The sequence below is a fragment of the Pteronotus mesoamericanus genome, unplaced genomic scaffold (assembly GCF_021234165.1).
Source record: "Pteronotus mesoamericanus isolate MK-2021 breed Mesoamerican mustached bat unplaced genomic scaffold, CSHL_Meso_final scaffold_167, whole genome shotgun sequence".
In the NCBI taxonomy this organism is placed as follows: Eukaryota; Metazoa; Chordata; class Mammalia; order Chiroptera; family Mormoopidae; genus Pteronotus; species Pteronotus mesoamericanus.
Window position 1 is genome coordinate 7,845,856 of NW_026555308.1, and position 16,639 is coordinate 7,862,494.

At 40.4% G+C, this 16,639-nt stretch overlaps 1 protein-coding gene across 1 annotated transcript in view; it reads right to left on the reverse strand.

The window, feature by feature from the left end:
• The window catches only part of GRIN2A (glutamate ionotropic receptor NMDA type subunit 2A), a 366,398-nt gene that overhangs the window by 47,495 nt on the left and 302,264 nt on the right, over positions 1–16,639 (reverse strand). Inside the window, exons 7-9 of the mRNA XM_054589568.1 lie at positions 15,633–15,758; positions 11,380–11,609; positions 3,487–3,647 (exon numbers count right to left, since the gene is read on the reverse strand). Coding sequence (XP_054445543.1) covers positions 3,487–3,647; positions 11,380–11,609; positions 15,633–15,758 — 517 coding nt within the window. The remainder of the gene's footprint in view (positions 1–3,486; positions 3,648–11,379; positions 11,610–15,632; positions 15,759–16,639) is intronic.

The following is a 16,639-nucleotide window of genomic DNA, read 5'->3' on the forward strand; positions in this document are numbered from 1 at the left end:
ATTTTGGTTCTCATCGTCATATGAAGAGTTGGAGTCATATCTCACTCTACACTCAGGAAAATTCTAAATATTAGAAATGCAACCAAAATAGAAAGGAACAGGAGATAGTTATTTTGTAACCTCAGAGTCAGGAGGACTTTTAAATTATGACTCAAAATTCAGAAGTCATAAAAAAAAAGACTGGTAAATGTGACTACAAAAAATGAAAATCTGCATGGGAAAAAATCATCCTCAAGTTCAAAAGACAAACCAAAAAACTGGGAAAAACATTTGTAATCATACCACAAATAAGCTCATTTCTCTACTATACAATTAAAACAACAACAACAATACCAACAACAAACTAATGGAAAAAAAAAAGAATGTTGCTGAAAAGACCACAGTTGAAACAAACAAAACCCATACACATGGCTAAAATGGAAAGGCATAAAAAAATGTGTCTTTTCTGATATATACTAAAATTGAACATACTTTCTATAACTTAGCAATTCCAGTCTTGGGTATATAGCAAAAGAAATGCACTCACTTGTTCAACAAAAAACGTGTGAAAACACCTTTTGAAACATTCCACATAATAGCCTCATATGGGACACTACACAAATGTTCATCAAGACTTGAAGAGATATAAGTGGAACATAATCAACAAAACAAACAAGCAAGAAAAATACAACCAACAACCGTGAAAGAAAAAACAAACCAACAGTTACCAGAGGGCAGGAGGGAGGGGGATAACAGGGAAATGAAGGGGAAGGGTCAAGTCAAGGAACATGTATAAAGGACCGATGGACAAAGCCAAAGTGGATTGAGGGTGGGAGGTGGGGGCTTGTGGGTCAGGGAAAAGTAGTGGCAGGAAAATGGAGACAACAGTACTTGAACAATAAAAAAAATAAATTAAAAATATATATTTTATTGATTATGCTAAAAAAAGACTTGAAATAGATGAATTTGTGCGGTATCCCCACAATGAAATTCTATACAGTAATGAGAATGAGAGAACTGGAATGACATGCAACCACCTCATAAATAAAATGTTGAGCCAAAAGAAGACAGCCAAAAAATAAAACCACCCCAAAACATATGATATGCTTTTACTTATATGTTGGAATAACAGGCAAAGAGAATCTGCTTTAGAAGAGAGGATAGTCCATAGAAAATAGTGACTGGAAAAGGTTGTGGTGTGGGAGGAGGTTTTGGCAATTGGTGACATCTTGTTAACTGACCTTGATGGTCAGTTTGTACAAAGTCATCCAACAGTATACTCAAATTTACATATTTTCTGCATTTTTTAGCTTTATAAAACATTTTGGAAAACCATTGCAAGCCAGAATGAGTGGTATGTCAATGAGGTTTGGATAAGGAATGGACTCAACATCTAAATAAATACTGTCTTAGCCCCTGAGAAGATACCAAAGAAATTCCAGAGACTGAAACGACAAACTGTTATCGGCCACAGCTCCTGGGACATTATGCAGAGACCTGGGTTTGGTGGTTTAGAGGAGGCCCCTACTGCCCTCTCCAAGACCCAAAGGGACTTCGAGGTCTTTGCAGTGGGCCAGCAGAAGAGCCCAGAGGAAGAGGCTGTGGATTCAGGGGAATGCACTGTAGTAACATTTTACTTGTCAGGAATCCCTGGTAATTGGGACAATGCACGTAAATTAATTTTCTGGCAAAGCAAAACTTTCCTCATTAAACAACTCCTTCATTTGAAACAGAATCATTTTTAGTGAAACCCTTTCAAAAATTCATTTCACACATCCCTGATATTTTGGTAAGTCCACAGAATAGAATTTAACCTTGATACCAAATTACAACACTAACAATTAGGCCCTCTCTTTGTGCCAGGCAATTTCTGAAATGCGTTCCTGCACATTTTCTCATGAAACCCCTGTGAGGTAGTTCCTAGTATTATTCCCATTTTATATACGAGGCTGAGAGCCATAAAAACACTGTCCAAGTTCATACAGCAAGTAACAGCAGGGGAGGAGACGTGCATTCTGGCTTCACAGCCTGAACTAACCACTGTGCTGTCTTCTCTTTACAGCGTCAGTTATTTTGCATATGCTACGGCAATGCCACACGTATTCGAGAATATTAGCTGTACCTGCACAGAAATTGAGTTATCATTTCTTTTTTCTTTGTACTGTTTTTTTTCCTTTATCAGTTACACTGTTTGTTTTCACATAAAACTACACCCAAAAATTCCTACCTAAAAATCAGCTAAAAATCTATAGCACTGTGTTTTCACCACTTTAAATAAACTCTCAATCTCCTTAGATTTTTCTGCTAAAAAAAGAAAAAAGAAAGAAAGAAACAACTGGCCCAACATGGAGTCACTTATGCTAAGCCTCACATCAGCAAACCAATTCTTAATTGCAGTTTCAGCTTCCCCAGGAATGTGAACTTCAGTCAATCTGGAATTACCTGGTCAGCACTAGTGAGGTAATCTTCTTGACTCCCCAGAGGAAAGTGATCTTGCCTGAAATGATCCACTTTTTGCTACAAATTTCTTTTCCTGTCCCTTTTGCCTATAAAAGCTTTCTGATTTTGTACAGCTCCTCAAAATTCCTTTTTAGTTGCTAGATGGGATGCTGCCCAGTTTATGAATCATTGAATAAAACCAATTCGATCTTCAAATGAACAGTGGGGGTTCAGAATGAATCGCCCCAAGATTTCCCACTCTTGCATACAGATGATTTTGAACTGAAAACAATGGATGCCCAGAGGGCTCAGGAAGAAACTTTGTTCTCCTACCTTACTGCCCCAAAGAATTTCAGATAGAGAACCTGCTCTAGGAAGGGAGATATCATCATAGGTGACTACAGTTTAGTGTGAATTCTGCGTGGTAGACAAAGAGAAACCTAACAAAGCCCATTTGATCAAAGTCCATCCTCCCTGTGTCCCACTGTTTCAAGATGGCCCAGCAAACATTTATTTACTAAACATGAACTTTTTTCATCCCCTTGTAAATTGCCTTATTTCCTTTTGAAGTCTTGGACCCCTACTCCCCACTCCTTAGTCCAGAATGATACATATACTTCACTTTTCCTCACTGTCTTTGGAATTCTCATGCTTATGTGAATTTCCCCATGCATGTGTATTAAACTCATTAAACTCGATTTTCTCCTCTTAATCCACCTTATGTCATTTTAATTATTCTACCGGTCAGAAGAACTCAGTTGAATTTTGTTTTTTAACATTTCTCTTTGAGTAAAATAGTCAATGCAGTTGGTCCAATTTCTTTATCAGTTTAAGAAACCCCACAGGTTCTCTGCATTTCCAAGTGTCCTGGATTTGCTTTTCCTTAACACAACTCAGAAGGAAACCTGTGATGCTCATTGGGTTAACAAAAGGAACCCTTAACTGGGGTCCATCCTGACTGTAAGCTCTCCAGAGGGGGCAGATAAGCACCAAGGCATGTAGAGAGTCATTTTCTGTAAGGTTTATCGGCTGGCAGGCCTGCAGAGAAAAAGAAACCAACATCCTTACCCTGTTTTCAAGCTGACCAAGGCGTCCTCTACTCCCTTCTGATTAAATTTGGTCATGTACTGATGCATGTAGGGGTAGTTATTCCGAATGTTTCTTTCGGTACTGCCATTAGGCACTGTGCCAAATCGAAAAGGTGGGGAATAGTCGTGAGGTCTCTGAAACTGGAGAGAGAGAGAGACAAAGACAAAGAGACAGACAGAAAGAGAAAAAAGGAGGAGGAGAAGGGGGAAAAGAAGTCAGCCATCACTCTGCCTTGGGTAAGTGAAACATATGCATGCATTAGCACAGCAAAAACACAATCATTTTTGTGCTTTTTAATCACATCTTCCACTGGTCTGTGAGCTCCAGTGTCTTGTACCATACTGTTCCCCAGTATATACTGGCTGGGCATGCAGTAGATACTTGTTGGACTGAATTTTTTGGTGTCCTTAGAGACAGTAGCCTAATGGTAGGCACTGGGGAACTGACAGAGCTCAGGACATGCTGGTTGAGCAGGAATGAGGTTATTATTTTAGTTCAGTTAATTTATCCATCTTATGATGAAATCTTCTGTGATCCTCACCAATCACACACTTGGCTCAACTCCACTTGCAATAACCTTTACCTCATCCAGAAAATGATGAAGGGAAGCAGAGTATGCCACCCCAAAATGTGTTTCTTTGACATAAGGATTATTTCAGGGCTTTATTTTTAAGAAACAGCAGACACAGAAATAGCTCTGAAAACCAAGTAGAAGTTCACCCTTTTGTATATTTTGTAAACATTTACATTTATACAGAAAATCTCTATTTTTAAGGGCCTTTTTCTCTGTACCAGGAAGAGGAAGATGACTAAATCTCTAGGAACTCTTACCACTAGAGAAGGCAAGTGACTTAAGTCTGCATAACAACCAAACCCTTGTTAACCGTCCCTTTCCTGGTAACCTCTCATAATTCACCTCCCCCCCACCATCTTTTGTCTTTAGCTGGAGATGGTATGTAAGGTCATGGCTTGGGCCATTTAAGGGTGTTACTAAGTTTTCTTGGGTATCTCCCCTGCATACAGGTGTTGTTATACTTGTTATTAAATTTGTTTGCTTTTCTCTTGTTCATGTGTCTTTTATTACAGGAGGGGGTCAGTTCCCAGCCTAAAACCTAGAAGAGTAGAAGGAAAATTATTTTTTATCCTCTATGATGACTATATGTTTCCATTGACTCATCCCTGACTCACTCATTCATTCATAAACGCAATACACTCATTGGAGACCTGACATACTCCCGGCATAATGTCAGGTTCATGCACATGTGTTGAGCTGATGTCCCTACTAAGCATTAGTTTCCTAGGGGTGTCCATGTTACATATGGCCCTCCAGCTTTCATGAAAGCTCACTGTCCATGCTCCACTAGTCTTCCATGATTGCTCATACCGTCTATTCACAACTTCAGTGTTTGGGGGAACCTAACCAAATTAGGAGTCAAGAGAACTGGGCCTGAGTCCCCAAAACACAATGAAACTCTAGAGACAACACAGACCAATGGCTATGAGTCTGAGCTCAGGTTCACAGATTGCAAAAATCAGATTTTATCACTTATAAACTGTGGGACCTTAGATAAGTTACTTTATTTCATACTGCCTCCATTTATTTTCCACCTGTAGAGTGGGAAATGTATCAGTACTTCTCCTGTGGGGTCAATGGGAAGATCTAAAATTATAACATTTGTCAAGTAATTAGAATAGTGCCTGAAACAGAGCAAGCACTCAAAAATAAAACTATCACTAGTTTTCATTTTTACTGTCATTATGGGCAAGAAAAGAGGAACCTGGCCTCAATTTTCTATGAAACATATAATTCTGAAACTAGAAGGTGATGAAGATGAGACCATAAGCTAAGGTCTGACCTCCATTGTTCCTCAGGGATTGTACTAATAATCCCTCCTCTTAGAAGGAAGGACCTTGAGACCCAGAGAGGGGAATGGACCCCCAGCAGTTCCATGGTGGAACCAGGACTAGAATGCACAGGTCTCTCGGACTTCTAGGCCAGCAGGTCCTCCAAGGAACTGAGAACTGCCAGATAAAGAGTGCAAATTTACCCAAGAGTTGGACCAACCAGAAACACTATTCTTTTTTCTAGACTTCATTTCAATGTTAGTTAAAATTTCCAGTTGAAAACCATTTCCCCAAAATTAGGCATGCTGCTACCTAATAAGCTGCCACAACAGCATTGGAGGGAAATGGCCATACATTGTCCAAAGGAGATCTTCCCACTGGGTGTCTTGGCTAGGAGTGTGTGTGTGTGTGTGTGTGTGTGTGTGTGTGTGTGAACAGCAAAATGCTCTTTGCACTCACTCCAGCAAGCAGCTTCTCAACTCAACACTGAAAGAGTAGGAGGTCTGAGCCCAGGCTCGTCCGCATGGAAGCTGCCTGCTCTGGGAGACAGAAGCAACGGTGCTATTCATAAATCTACATGTTGTAGCAGCCAGTCCCAATCTCCAGAGATACCCAGTGATAGCTAATTTGATGAACTGCCTTCCACTTCACTCCCCATCTGTTGCAGAGGAGCCGAGTATGTCTTTTAGATTCCTTTTCTTCTCTGTCTTTGGTTTGCACAGTGCCATGCAGATGATCAGCCTCTGTGATGAATATCCATAATCCTCTGGCCTTGCTTGAACCATCACCCACACAAGATTCAGCCTGGCACCGAGATCCAGAAACTTTTCCCACTAGACTAAAGGCTGTCAGTCTTTTTACAGCATGGCTCACAATACATTTCCCATTGCCACCTTATATACACACACACACACACACAGACACACACACACACACACACACATGCACACACATCACTTCACAGTACTCACTCTTTCTACATGCGATATATTCGATGGCACCCTTTATGTTCTGGTTTTTGAAGGGTCACAACCCTTAAATTAATTTCATGGCTCACTAAAGAGTCACCATGTACAGTGTGAAAAACAGGAGCAAGCGTTACTCATCAAGGATGCACTGTGTTTCTTGCAGGCATGATTCCTACCGCAACCTTCCCTCAGAGAGTTTCACGGACAAGCAGGAAGACACAAATGTGGGCTTTACAAAAGGAAGGGGCGGGACAGAGATTTTCACTGCCAGTGGGACCACAGAGCCATCTAATCATAGTGCCCAGAATCAGTGGAACTCCTCATGCCTTCTTTCTCAAGGCTGCCCTCACTGTTCACGTAACTGGCTTCATCTGAACTTGGGCTTAGAGCATTCAGCTTTCCATCTGCTGCTTAGGAATGCAGTCACTTTGAGCAGCTGCTTAAGTTCTCTGAGCCTCAGTTCCTCTGTCTGTAAATTGGGGATTGTCTTTGCAATTCATCACAAAGTGCTTGAAAGACTTCCTGGCATCTGCATGCTTGATATACATCATGTCATCACCTGTTTTTGCCCAGAGTGACTTTAGCCAAATAATGGGGCCAGTTTCCTTCCAATGTGAAGAAGAACAGATTAGAGGGTTATATTACAATTTTTTTTCCCATCCAATATGTGATCAGGTCTGAAAGTCATCCAAGTGAATAAGACATGGCAAGCACTTTATGCTGGAGGAAGTAGAGATGCAGCCCTGGGAAATAAATTGTGTAGGAAAAATGTGGCCATTGACCATGGCATTTCTTTGTTCCTCTTATGAGCCAAAACTACACCTTTACTAAAAATATATATATCTGTCTTCTGTGGGTGTAAATTAGGAACACTGGCAACCAGAGCCCCTTTTTCTAGTACAGCCTTCTCCCACTGGTAAAGCTCCACATACTTCCTGACGTCTGCATCAGACACCTATGGCTCTTCAGGGGCAGAGGAGGCTCAGAGGCCTCCATTCATTCAGTAAGTCTGGTGGGTCAGGACCATGGGCAGTATAACCGCAGTACCCAGAGACAGCCTGACTCCACAGGAACCAGGGGCAGTTCCCTGGATTCCCTACATTGCTGTCACCAAAGCCCAACTCAGTGCAATATCACTTTAGACTCCAGAAATGAGTAATGATTTGAATCAGGCAGGGATGATGATAATGAAGAAGAGGAGGGAGATGAAGAGAAGAGCAAGGAAGAAGCAGTAATCCTCATATCAGCCTTGCCAGGATGGTATTAATACCCTCCCCCCTTTATAGGAAACTAAGCCTCGAGGATACTGACATACTAAGGGCCATATAACCATTGTACAGCAAGGCCAGGATTTGTTCTCAGGTCCATTTGACCCCAAATATGACAGTGCTCTTCCCACTACAGTAATCTGCCTCCCAGCGATGGGTTTTCCCCTACCATAGTGATTCCCAACATTTTGGATTTCCAACTTTTCTTTAATAATTCCTAGGGTAGCATCAACCAATGAATTCACCCTGTTGTAATTTAAGCCCAAGCTCATCTGATCACACCATGGGTTCCAAAGGTACTTTTTCACAGCAAGCACTAATATTGCAAATGTTACACGTATATTAATGATTTTTAAAAAGAGAGAAAACCCACTTGTGTGCAGTATTAAAATAAATTGATTCAATATAGATTTTTATTGTGCAAACTTTCTTGGTATATCTGCTATTAATCAACTGGGAGCATTTCGCTTATTTACTCCAAGAATTTTGCTGTTTATCTAAATGTATCAAACATTTAATTAAAAGAGCTATCTGCTTGCTGCTGAAGCTCTGAGGTTGAAAATGGAGCTGTATCCCATGAGGATGTAGTACCTGTTACTAGATGTTTCCAAATCACAGAAGGTCAGTCAAATTATTAGTGGTTCTAATTAGTTTTCCCACAAGCGGTCATATTATTTAGAACCAAAACCATGTAGCAAGGGATTTTTTTTCCCCCCTAGCCTTTGAAAATAGCAACAAAAAAAGCAGAATATGCTGCCAATGATTTTCTGGAGAAATCCTCACATCCAGGACATGGCTCCCCAGTCCTTCTACTGCACCTCCCATCACTGCTTCTGGACACTGTCCTTTTGCTCCCACAATATGATAGAATTGAGTCACAGGGCTTTGTGTCTGTAGGGGACTTATAGGCTACAAGGCACATTTATGTTTGCAGTCTCCTTTCATCCTCCTACAATTGTGATTCCCAAATTTACAGAGAGGAGTAAGGAGACACAGACAGGTTACATGACTGCGAAAGCATCACAGAGCCTGTATGTGGCCAAGAGGAAATGGAAGCCCCGCGTTCCCAGCTCTGAGTGCAGGGCTTTTCTGCTGCCTCACAGGTGCTGTATGATTTAGGTGGAGCTCAGCTAGAAGTCAAGCCTGAGCCAAGGAACTGGGTGAACATGATTTATTAAGGAAGTGTTCCAGGACAAGTCAGAAGGGAGAGAGGAAGAAGGGTGGGGAGAAGGAGGAAGCCAACCAAGGGCATTCTCTGAGGCAAAGTCTTAGTCTCAGCCTGATCTAGCAGGGAGCTCTGGAGAGCAAACTTCTTCTGAGTTTGCATTCTGGAAACAACAGAGCAGCTGGGCTGTGTGCTCTTGCACTGGTTAGTAGTTGGTTACAGGCAAATGAAAAGATCGGTGACTTAAATCTCAGGCACTTATAATTCCTGTGCCCAGAGGTAATGATCTTGTGAAGATCCCTTGTCCAAGCCTTTATCGGCCAAGGTGGGGCTGGCACACAGAGATAGAAAAGGGATCTCAGGACAGCCAGGTGGGTGCCAACAGTGTCCACGTGGCATGATTGCTTCATTCAATCAGCAAATATGACCTGAGAACCCACTAAGTGCCAGACCACTCTTTCATACACATTCTCCTGATATTCCCTGCTCTGAGTCAATTTTTAATTTTTTAAATTTTAATTGAATTTGTTGGGGTGATACTGGTTAATGAAATTATATAAGTTGTAGGGATACAATTCTATAATACATCATCCATACACTGTATTGTGTGTTCACCACCCCAAGCCAAGTCTCCTTCCATCACCATTTATCACCCCTTTACCCTCTTGTACATCTCCCCACTCCCTTTTCCCTCTGGTAATTGCTGTACTGTTATCTTTGTCTATGAGTTTTTTTTCCCCTTCATTTCTTCACCTTTTTCACCCAGCCGCCCCAACCCCTCTCCTCTCTGACAGCTGTCAGTCTGTTCTCTATGAATCTATTTCTGTTTTGTTTGTTAGTTTTTTGTTCATTAGATCCTACATATGAGTGAAGTCATATGGCATTTGTCTTTCTCTGACTGTCTTATTTCACTTAGCATAATGCTCTCTAGGTCCATCCATGCTGTCACAAAAGATGAGATTTCCTTCTTTGTTATTCCATTGTATAAATGTACCACTGCTTTTTTATCCCCTCATCTACTGAGCACTTGAGCTCACCAGGTCAATTTTAATCTTATCAGTTTTATCTCCTTCGTAAGTGCTCATTTCTGCCTGGAATTTTCTTCTCTGTTTACATTTACTTGTTTGTTGGTTATTTCTTTCTGCCAGAATTTAACTTTCATGGGAGCACCTGCTCAGGCTGCCAAGTTCACCACAGTGGCCAGGAAACATAGTCCCAAGAGGTGATAGTTTCTCTAAGACCTGAAAGTCAAGGGGGAGCCAGCCATGAGAGTGGGAAGAACACTGGAGGCAAAGGACATACTGTGCAAGGGCACTGTGCTGGAAATAAACTTGGAGTTTTTAAGGAATGGAGAGGGGCCTTAATGAGAGAGAGAGAGAGGGGATAGTAGAGCAGGCCAAAATATAAAGGCCTTTGTCACCACGATATGTAGAGTGGCATTTACTCAAATTACAGTGGGAAGCCATCAGAGAGAGAGAGACCAGCCACTTCCAAGAGTGATGGTGATTTTGTAAAGGTGACTCACCCCAACCCCTCAGTATCTGTCTGATGACAGGCCTCTCTGTACCTTTTTCAACCACAGGCAGATAACATGGGTAAGCTGCTGGGCTTTTCATGGACTGATTTTCTATTCAGCAGTTTATTGATGAATGGGAAAAGCATATATGCAGACTTATGTCAACAAGACATGATAGCGTGATTTTATAAAGAGAAACAAATTATCCACACACAAGACAGAAAATCTTTGCAGCGGTGCAATCTCCATACTGCTGAGCATAGCAAGACAGGATTTGTTTCCTAAACCTAGAGAATTTCAATAGGAGGATGGACCCAGTTTACCTCCTTTCTTCCTCTGTGTGCATTTCTGAATAGCTGCTTATTCCCAGCAACCCTCCTTACATTTCAGTGGAGAAAGAGAGCAGATGTTACCACTCGCAGCTTACTGATGTAAGTGCAGCACCATGAGGGAGGGCTGGAGGTGTGTCTGAGTGGGAACTGGTGGGATGCGAAAAACTACGCTCCCTTCATGTTCCTTGAAGACATTTCAGATAAGTCAGGCATGCTGATAATGGCACTGATGAGCTACAGAGTGAAAAGAAGCTGTCAGCTTTCTCTCTATGTAGGGCTTCAAGATGACTTTTCTTTTCACGTCATAGATGTAGAATCTAAGGCATGGAGTTGATAAGAGCCTCCTCCAAGATCACAGAACCAGGAGGTACTACAACATAGAGCACCCCACTTCACCCCAAGTTTCTCCTTGTCCAGGCTAGTGGATCTTCCTCGACATCACATTCTCCTTGAAAGGACCAGCTCCAGCCAGACCTAGAACATTCCCTGAGTCATGGAGTCTCACCACCGGCAAGATAATATAAATATAAGCAATGACGACGTGGGGAAACAGCTTCCAAGTTAGATCTGGAATCTTTCAGACCAGGGGGACCTGTATTTATGGTTCTGTCCCTAAAATTTTTAGAAATACGCTAATTTAAATTGAGAGAAAAACAATCCTCTGCCTTTGTGCTTTCAAGTGGATGGGTTTGTATGACAGAATCCGAATCATTCCCTTCCGAGAGAAGAACATTTACGATCAACCCCTCAGACAGAGATGAAAGCAAGGTGACCTTACCTTTTTGTCACTGAGGCCAGTCACTTGGTCTACAAATTCCTCCTGGATCATGAAAGCAGCCAGATTGGCCGTGTAGCTGGCTAGGAATATGACGGCAAAGAAGGCCCACACGGACACCATGATCTTGCTGGTGGTGCCTTTAGGATTCTGGACAGGCACGGAGTTGTTGAACACCAGGCCCCAAAGGAGCCATATAGCTTTCCCAATTGTAAAAGAAGGCCCATGGGGTGCTGCAAATGACAGGAAGGAGACTCTCAGAATTTTCTGAGTGTTTACTAACTACTTGATAGCCACTGACCACACTGAAAGTTGCTACAAGACGGAATTACATCACAGTTGTACCCCTCATTGCCTCAGAACCACAGCCACAATATCTCCTTTTTTCTTTACAAATTAGCATTTGTCCCACATTTCTATCTAGCTGGATTTTTGCCAGGTTTCTTAAAAGAAGAAAAAACAAGAAAGGAAGAAAAAAATGATAATGCAAACTGTGGATTTGAATGAGAAGCAGTGTTATGACCTATTTTTAAATTTGGATTTGATTTCCATGGGGGGGATCTCAATAAATGTAAAGAAAGCTTTACAGGAACTTGTGCATGGGGGTTGCTCCAGTATTCACTGGATGTGCTATCACATACAAACCACACAGCTCAGTGGGACTGGTGTTTGGTATTCTAATCCAAGTGTCCCTAGCATTTGCTCCTATTCAAATTCAGATGCACAGTGTTCATAGTATAAGAATGAAACCCAACTAAAACTCTGTCCAAATGGAAACATTAAGGAACAGAACAGTGAAGCTTAATTCTTCAAACCCTTCACAGATGGGAGATAGTTGGTTGCAGGGTCATGGAAAATGAACTGTGATGTTACATTAGTTTCCTCCCCCCGTCAGTGCACCCTTGCAACCAGTTTGTGTCCCTCTTAAGATTCTTAAATATTCCTTTGCAACATATTTAGCTCAAGAAGCAGAACAATATGGCAAAATTCATTGAGGTGGGGAGTATGCAGGCCATAAAAAGCACATGTTAGGGCTCTCAGGTCTGTTGGATTGGCCAAAAAGTCCATTTAGTTTTTTCTTTTTCTGTAAAATAAAAGACACATTTTTCATTTTTACCAATAACTTTATTGATTTGGATATTTTGAGTATGTCAGCTAGCTCCCAGTATTGGTTCTACTGGGTAGAGGACAGGGGTGCTGCTAAACATCTTCATGGTCATGGTATCTCCTCTGCCAGGTAAGTATAAAAACATCTTCCAATGCATAAGACAGCCCCACAGCAAAGAATTATTTGCCCACAATGTCAATAGTACCAAGAACCTTTCAAACCATTTTTGACATGTGCAATCAGTCATAGCACCTTCTCCATACACTGCACAGATCTTATTTTGTTTTTTTGTTTGTTTGGGTTTTTTTTGTGTGTGTTTCAGTTGCATTTTGACCTTTCTTGAAATAAGAAAGTATAATACACTGGAAGTGTTGCTTATTTTCTTCCATCTTCAATATTAAAATGGCTATATAAAAATTCACCTATTTTGATGTTTCTTAAAAAATTCACATTGATATTACAGCTGTCACAATGCAATATAATAAAATTGTTTCAAATGAAGTTAAAGACAACTAAGCACTAGTAGAGCCATTGTACCAAAAAACTAAACAAACTTTTTGGTCAACCCAATAGTTTGCACAAGGGAAAAAAAATCAATTTATGTCCTTATTTCATTATTAAGAAAGGCCTTCCTTTAACAGAAGGTTAATTTTCGTTTAAGTAAATGAAGATGTAAAAAATTGATCTGCTCATGCTTCAGTTGGAGATGCCAGGGGAGTGGGTGATTATTTAGTGGCAGAAGTGAATTTAGATTGATGGAAGTTCTTGGCAGAGAGCCTAGGAGAAGCATGCTTTTCACACATCGGAGGTCAAACTCAGGCTACAACAATACTTATAATATCCACACACAACACAAAAGAAAAGGCAATTAATTTTATTCTTTTCAACTTCAAGCTCTCCTGTTTCTCTTTGTCCAGCTTTATGACCTTCTGGGCTTATGCCCAAGAGGCTGAGAACTCTTAAAAAAATAATGAGAGTCAATCCACTTAACTTCATGAACTACCTCATTTTATTAAGAGTGCATGTTGATCAGAAGTGACAGCTATCTGGGAATCAGGAATGGGCAGTTGCAAGAGATCTCTCCAAGACTTTTGGAAATTCCTAATTCATGAATACTATTACTAGGCCATATAATTTTCCCAACAAAGTGCAGTGAAATGGAAATGAGAAGCATTTTGCACAAATAACCAAGTAGCTGTCATTTCCCGAGAGTTTCCACATGCCACTGAGCAGGACATAGAAAGCCTTGTCTTACAGGAAACTTCTAGTGTGTGCTTCAGCCAAAGGAGAAATTATTGCACATGATGGGCTCTGGAAAATTTTTTATTCTCTAAGATATATCTCATATTTATCCACTTATCCCCATCAATATCCCCATTCTCCATTACCCCATCCAAATCCAAACCACTGTAATCTTTTCTTTTGGAGAACTGTAACACCTCCCTGACTGGTTGCCTCCTTACAATGCTGCCACCCTTTTCATTGTCTTGATAGAGGAGCTCCAGCGACCTTCCACACTGGCCATGTTTCATCCCCTCCTTCCCTCCCATTGTGTATTGAAGAAAACCTGGAACACCTGCTGTGTGCAATAGCCTGTCTTTCTGACTTCATCTTATACCACTGTCCACCTTTCTCATGGACATCTTCTCTGTTTCTTAGGTATATCAAGATTTATTCCATGCCAAAGCCATTGTATCTCCTGTTCCCTCTGCATGGAATGCTTTTCTCTCAGTTTTTCACATGACTGAAATGTTCTCATTCTTTAAGTCTCAGCTCAAATATCTTCTCTTCCAAAAGTTCTCTCTTGCTTGACTATCTTCCTTAAGTAGCATCTTTATGCTATCACTTCAGCTGTTTTTTACTTCTTGAGATTTATTACAGTCTATGATTATTAATTCACATATTTATGTGTTGTCTATACAACTAAATTCTCAGTTCCCTTAGGATCAGGAAGTTTTTAGCCAATTTACATTACTCCATGCACCAGCACAGTGCCTGGCATGTAGTACCCACTCAACCAAGAATCATCAAATAAATGCACAAGTTCATAAATAGCACAAATTCTGAGACTGAAGGGTAGAGACCTACTCTACTGATCACCCATTGAAAATTGTCTCGGGTTCCACTCTGCGGGTGAGCTCCTTACTGGTTTGTTGCACCATCTTTTAGTGAAGACCTGGCAATTCTCCCATTTAAACACAGCATGATTTTTTATGACATTTTTACTGTTCGGTTGATTGGAGATGGTTTATGCAGTAATCACAACTTTTTAGTGGTGAAGAAGTGGAAGGTTACAACAAAACTAAGTTCCTAATAGATTCCCATGACCTGTAGGCTGTTTCCAACACTGGATCTTCCAAGTGAAAAGAGTATGTGGCAAATTAAAGCTTTTTGTTTTTGAATAACTGCACCTTAAAGATTTGCTGTCTTCTACAATCCCAAGTCATTTTTCAGGAAAGAGATTTGGTCCTGGCACCCTTCTGATGTGCCATCCACTTAGAATTTATGGTGCAATGATAAAAATTCACTCAAAATGATATAATATGTTTATGTACTTGACATGAATATTGGCTTGCGTGGGAGCTTCTTAATAAGTTATAGCCAATGAATGCCTCCCAATTCAATTTCCTATGTACTGATTGCCACTTTATCAAATACTAAGGTCAGGCACTGTCAAGAGGAAAATATAACTCTTTGGGGGAAAATAACACTTTATAATTATATTTATTGTCAAATGAATGTGGTTATGATTCAGTACTTTGGAGTATATTCTTTAAATAGATTTTACAAAACTATTTTCTTACATAGACAAAAGTTGAGACTCACTACAATTTTAAGATTTCTTTTGACACAGATAATTAAAATTAATTGTCAGAAAAACTTCAAATCGTCTTCCTCAACAAATTGAATACCAGTAGTTTTCACTTAACAACTATGAACTCCACATTATAACAAGATGAAATATCTCATTTTGTTTTACCCTTTTTTTCCAGATAAAATAAATTATAAGTAATATCAATGACCCAGAACCATTTGTACAATGGTTCAGCAGGACAAAGAGAGGATAATGTGTTCCAAATCTGAAATGTTAACTGAAAGCAAATGAAATAGCATCAATGTTGAATCATGCTTATGAAGGCGTTCTCACCTTTCCCTTTGGCTAAGTTTCTGTTGTATCCAACAGGACTGAAATATTCAAAGACAAAAACAGCTATGGCAGATACAATGAGCAGCATCACAAACATCATCACCCAGACAGAGGCGCTGAATGGTTCTGCAGAGAAACAGGCCAGAGAGATGGAGACATGGTCAGTTCACTCTTCCTCACAACCAGGGCCAGCAGAAATCCAGAAGTCCATTGGCAGACTCACCAAGAAACTTTCTCTAGTGTGAATCTGATCACTCAAGAGGAGCTAGGCATTGTTTATTCACACGTTTAAACCATTCTTTATTCTACAAAATATTTGAGGTACTTTTTAAGACTGCACAGAACAGAAATAAAAATAGAGAAGAGCATATGACATTTTACAAATCAGGTCAAGGATAATAAAAACAAAATAGAATGGTATTATCAGGGGAGGAAGCTAGAGTGCAAATAAAAAGGCCACAGGGTTCAATATAATCATAGAATCATCCAGGGAACCAAAGCTGGGGAGAAACAAGGCTAGACTCAAATAGTCAACCATCAGACTCCTGCCAATCAGCATGGGTTTTATTGTTGTTTTCATTCTTATTTTTATATGCTGGAGGGATGGTGTGCAGGAAATTCCAGAGGTAAAGGAAGAGTAATGACCTGTTAGAAAAGGATTGTAATTCGTGGGGTTGATAGGAATACTGGAAAGTTATGTCTGCTACCACTGCTAACACACTCTCCATCTCACCTTCTGCTCCAGACAGATGAGATCTATGCAATTTTAGAATCTTGTTGATGTTGGTAATGGGTTTAAATGTAATTGAAAAGTCATCTGAGGACATTTCCATAATAATTCAATGAAAAATCATCACTTAAAGAGCAGAGGGAATGAAGTAGTAGATGGATAGACAGTTATTTCCCCTGAAAGTAGTTTCTATCAGTTCATTTTCATATGGAGGTCACAAGAGGGCAGACTAAGTCACAAGGTTCTAAATGTTAGAACACTCTAAAAAGGTAAGAGA